This window comes from Nanorana parkeri, unplaced genomic scaffold (genome assembly GCF_000935625.1).
Source record: "Nanorana parkeri isolate BGI_ZX_2015 unplaced genomic scaffold, ASM93562v1 scaffold1262, whole genome shotgun sequence".
Lineage (NCBI taxonomy): Eukaryota > Metazoa > Chordata > Amphibia > Anura > Dicroglossidae > Nanorana > Nanorana parkeri.
Genome location: NW_017307530.1, coordinates 282,341 through 285,185, shown reverse-complemented (window position 1 = coordinate 285,185; position 2,845 = coordinate 282,341). Strand labels below are relative to the sequence as shown.

The 2,845-nt window shown below is 36.6% G+C and overlaps 1 protein-coding gene across 1 annotated transcript in view; it reads right to left on the bottom strand.

Moving 5' to 3' along the window:
* The window catches only part of LOC108797355 (keratin, type II cytoskeletal cochleal-like), a 4,942-nt gene extending 3,022 nt beyond the window's left edge, over positions 1–1,920 (bottom strand). The window contains exons 1-4 of the mRNA XM_018568941.1: positions 1,411–1,920; positions 987–1,195; positions 839–899; positions 652–747 (exon numbers count right to left, since the gene is read on the bottom strand). Coding sequence (XP_018424443.1) covers positions 652–747; positions 839–899; positions 987–1,195; positions 1,411–1,914 — 870 coding nt within the window. The 5' untranslated portion in view covers positions 1,915–1,920. The remainder of the gene's footprint in view (positions 1–651; positions 748–838; positions 900–986; positions 1,196–1,410) is intronic.
* Positions 1,921–2,845: the final 925 nt, after the last annotated feature.

Sequence of the window (2,845 nt, the reverse complement as noted above, 5' to 3'; positions counted from 1 at the left end):
GTATACCCTTGACTATAGTCAAAATGTCAAGACACAATTATTATTAACCAGTTTTAAAACACTATTTCCTATACAAAAATATATTTAAAGTGGACAAGAACTCAAAAATGTACCTTTTGTTTTAAAAATAGCAGTGCTTTTTCTATGTCTAGGTATCATGTGGCTTAAGCATGAAAGTTGAATATTTGCTGCATGAGAGGTACTGCTGCCTCTGACCACTAGTCTAACGAAATATGGATTGATATTGGGCAATCTTACTACTGTGCTACTTGCTGGAGAGAAAACTGCCATACCTGAGAAACTGCAGGGCCTGCATCTCGCTGCTTCTGCTTCATTTATTTAGTCAATCTATGCTACCACATCTCTCTTACTGCTTCTTGAATATTTCACCATCAGTTATCAGACCACCAGTCATCTGTGGAAAGCTCTGACATGAGGAGTCAAAGCCCCACTCCTCTACTAAGACAACTTCCTCCATACAGAGGCATAACAAGGCACAGTAAATAAATAATGGGTAAAAGTGTGCCTTTTTGGGCACAGCGTCCATAGGTCTAGTCCACTTTAAATGCGGCTCTCATATTGAGAAAGGTTGAAAATGTGTTTTAAGGAAATAAAACTTTCCTCACATTCTGTACTGAAGTTGTTACTTACCATATCATACACTGTCCTTAAGAAGTCGAGTTCATCATTGAGAGAGTCAGCCTTTGCCTGCAGTTCAGTCTTGTTCATAAAAGCTGCATCAACATCCTGTCAATAATAAACATTGGTGACCACAGTTCAGCAACACATTTTTTGAAGTACATGGGTTACATGTCTAAAGAATGAAAATGACTCTTACCTTTTTAAGTACCACAAATTCATTTTCTGCAGCTGTACGCTTACGAAGTTCATCTTCATATCTAGAAATAAAAGTAAACACAAACCATTGTGAATTATGTTCTGATGTCTTACATCACGATTATCATTTTGTAAGTAGATCATCATACTTTCTTTTAAATTCCTCTACTAAATCCTCCATGTTCTTTTTCTCTCCTTCCAAACGTGACTTTTCATTGTCCAAACAGTCCAGTTGCCTTCTAAAATTGTTAATGTAGGATTCAAAAAGTGGTTCAATGTTACTTTTCACTGTCTTTTGGTTTTGCAGGAAAGCCCATTTTGTCTCCAGCATCTTATTCTGCTGTTCTAAGAATCTAACCTATGGGATTCAAACAAAAACATTGGACCATCTGTTTAGCAAAGCTTAGAAATATGGCTATTAAAAAGTATACTAAACAAAAAAAAAACACAATTACATAAGAAATACTTAAAATGTATAATGTTTCATTATGTTAATAATCTGTGCCACCATTTATCACATAAGTACATAGTAAATTTTGACACATTGATAACCATGAACTCAATATACCATACCTTGTCAATGAAAGAAGCAAATTTGTTGTTCAGGGTTTTTATTTGTTCTTTCTCTTCTTTCCTCATTCGCTGAATATTGGGATCAATTTCCAAATTGAGGGGTGCCAGGAGGCTTTCATTAACAGTAACATTTGTGATTCCTCCATGTGCTCCACAAAAACCAGCTCCACCAAAGCCAACACTTCCAAAGCCAGCACCTCCAAAGCCACCTTGACCAAAGCTGGAACCACCAAAGCGACCTCCAGATCCCATACCAGATCCAAAACCAGCGCCAAAACCAGCACCACCATATCCGCTCATTCCAGTGTTGTGAGTTGCAACTGAAATCTTCTGAGCTCTTCCAGAACCAACATTGTAAGCACTTCTGCTGTAATGTGGTTGTATTCTTGAACCTCCGCTGACAAGCCTTGAAGAGCAAACGCTTTGCCTACTTACATTTCTTGGCAATGAAGAAGTGCTAAAATTTCTGTAGCTGGCACCACTGTGGTTGGTTTGGAAAGACATGGTGGGATGAAGTACTGGGATGGCTGAATGCAGCACAAATTCAAGAAGATGGTTCTGAGATAGACACTCTCTCCTTTTATATTTTGAGAAATGGGTTTGGCAGTACTTTGCAATGAAAAAATACCCTATCATTGTATTTTTATTAGCTTAATTTGCTGGCAGAGCATTTCATGCCTCGTTCTCAGAAAACAGCTACACACCTTCCAATGTGCAAACTATGAAAACCAAATTATTGTGGGTTTCTTTTTCTACCTATAAAAGAAGGTTTTAGTTTAGGCCAAAGTTATGACAAATAATTATAAAGAATAAAGTGATGTCCTCATTAAATTTGCTATGAATTATGGCATGTGTTAGCTCACTATGTTATTTTTGGGTTTTCTTATTGTGTCATCTGAAATTGTCTTAAAAAATCTTACATAAATGTATTTTTAGTAGGTTCACCTGTCTTTATAGACAACTTATCTGTGGTTGTGCTTATTATTTTTTTGGTCATAAAAAGCTCGTACTTGTGTATGTCTTCATTATTAATTAAAATTTAGCTGAACAGTGATCATTGTATACCCTACTTATAATATAACAATGTGAAACAGAGATTGTGGAACCAGCCAAGATTACAAGTATTAGAGCTGGGTGTATACACTGTAAGCTGCTCTTGATTCTGCACCAAGTTGAATGCTACAGACAGGATGTTACAATGACTGGATTCTGGATTGCTGCATTATGGGAAATATTTGCACATGTCTCAGCAAATTGCGAATTCTATTTTACCTACTCAACATACACAAGCTATAAAAGGTAATTAAGGATCTACACATGTTTGCAAGAAATTTATTATTTAAAGTTATGTACGATAGAAACACCATGAGTGGTAATCAACTAAGAATGGAGCAGTCTAGATGGGAAGGATACACCATGCAGGATTTCAGGGCCC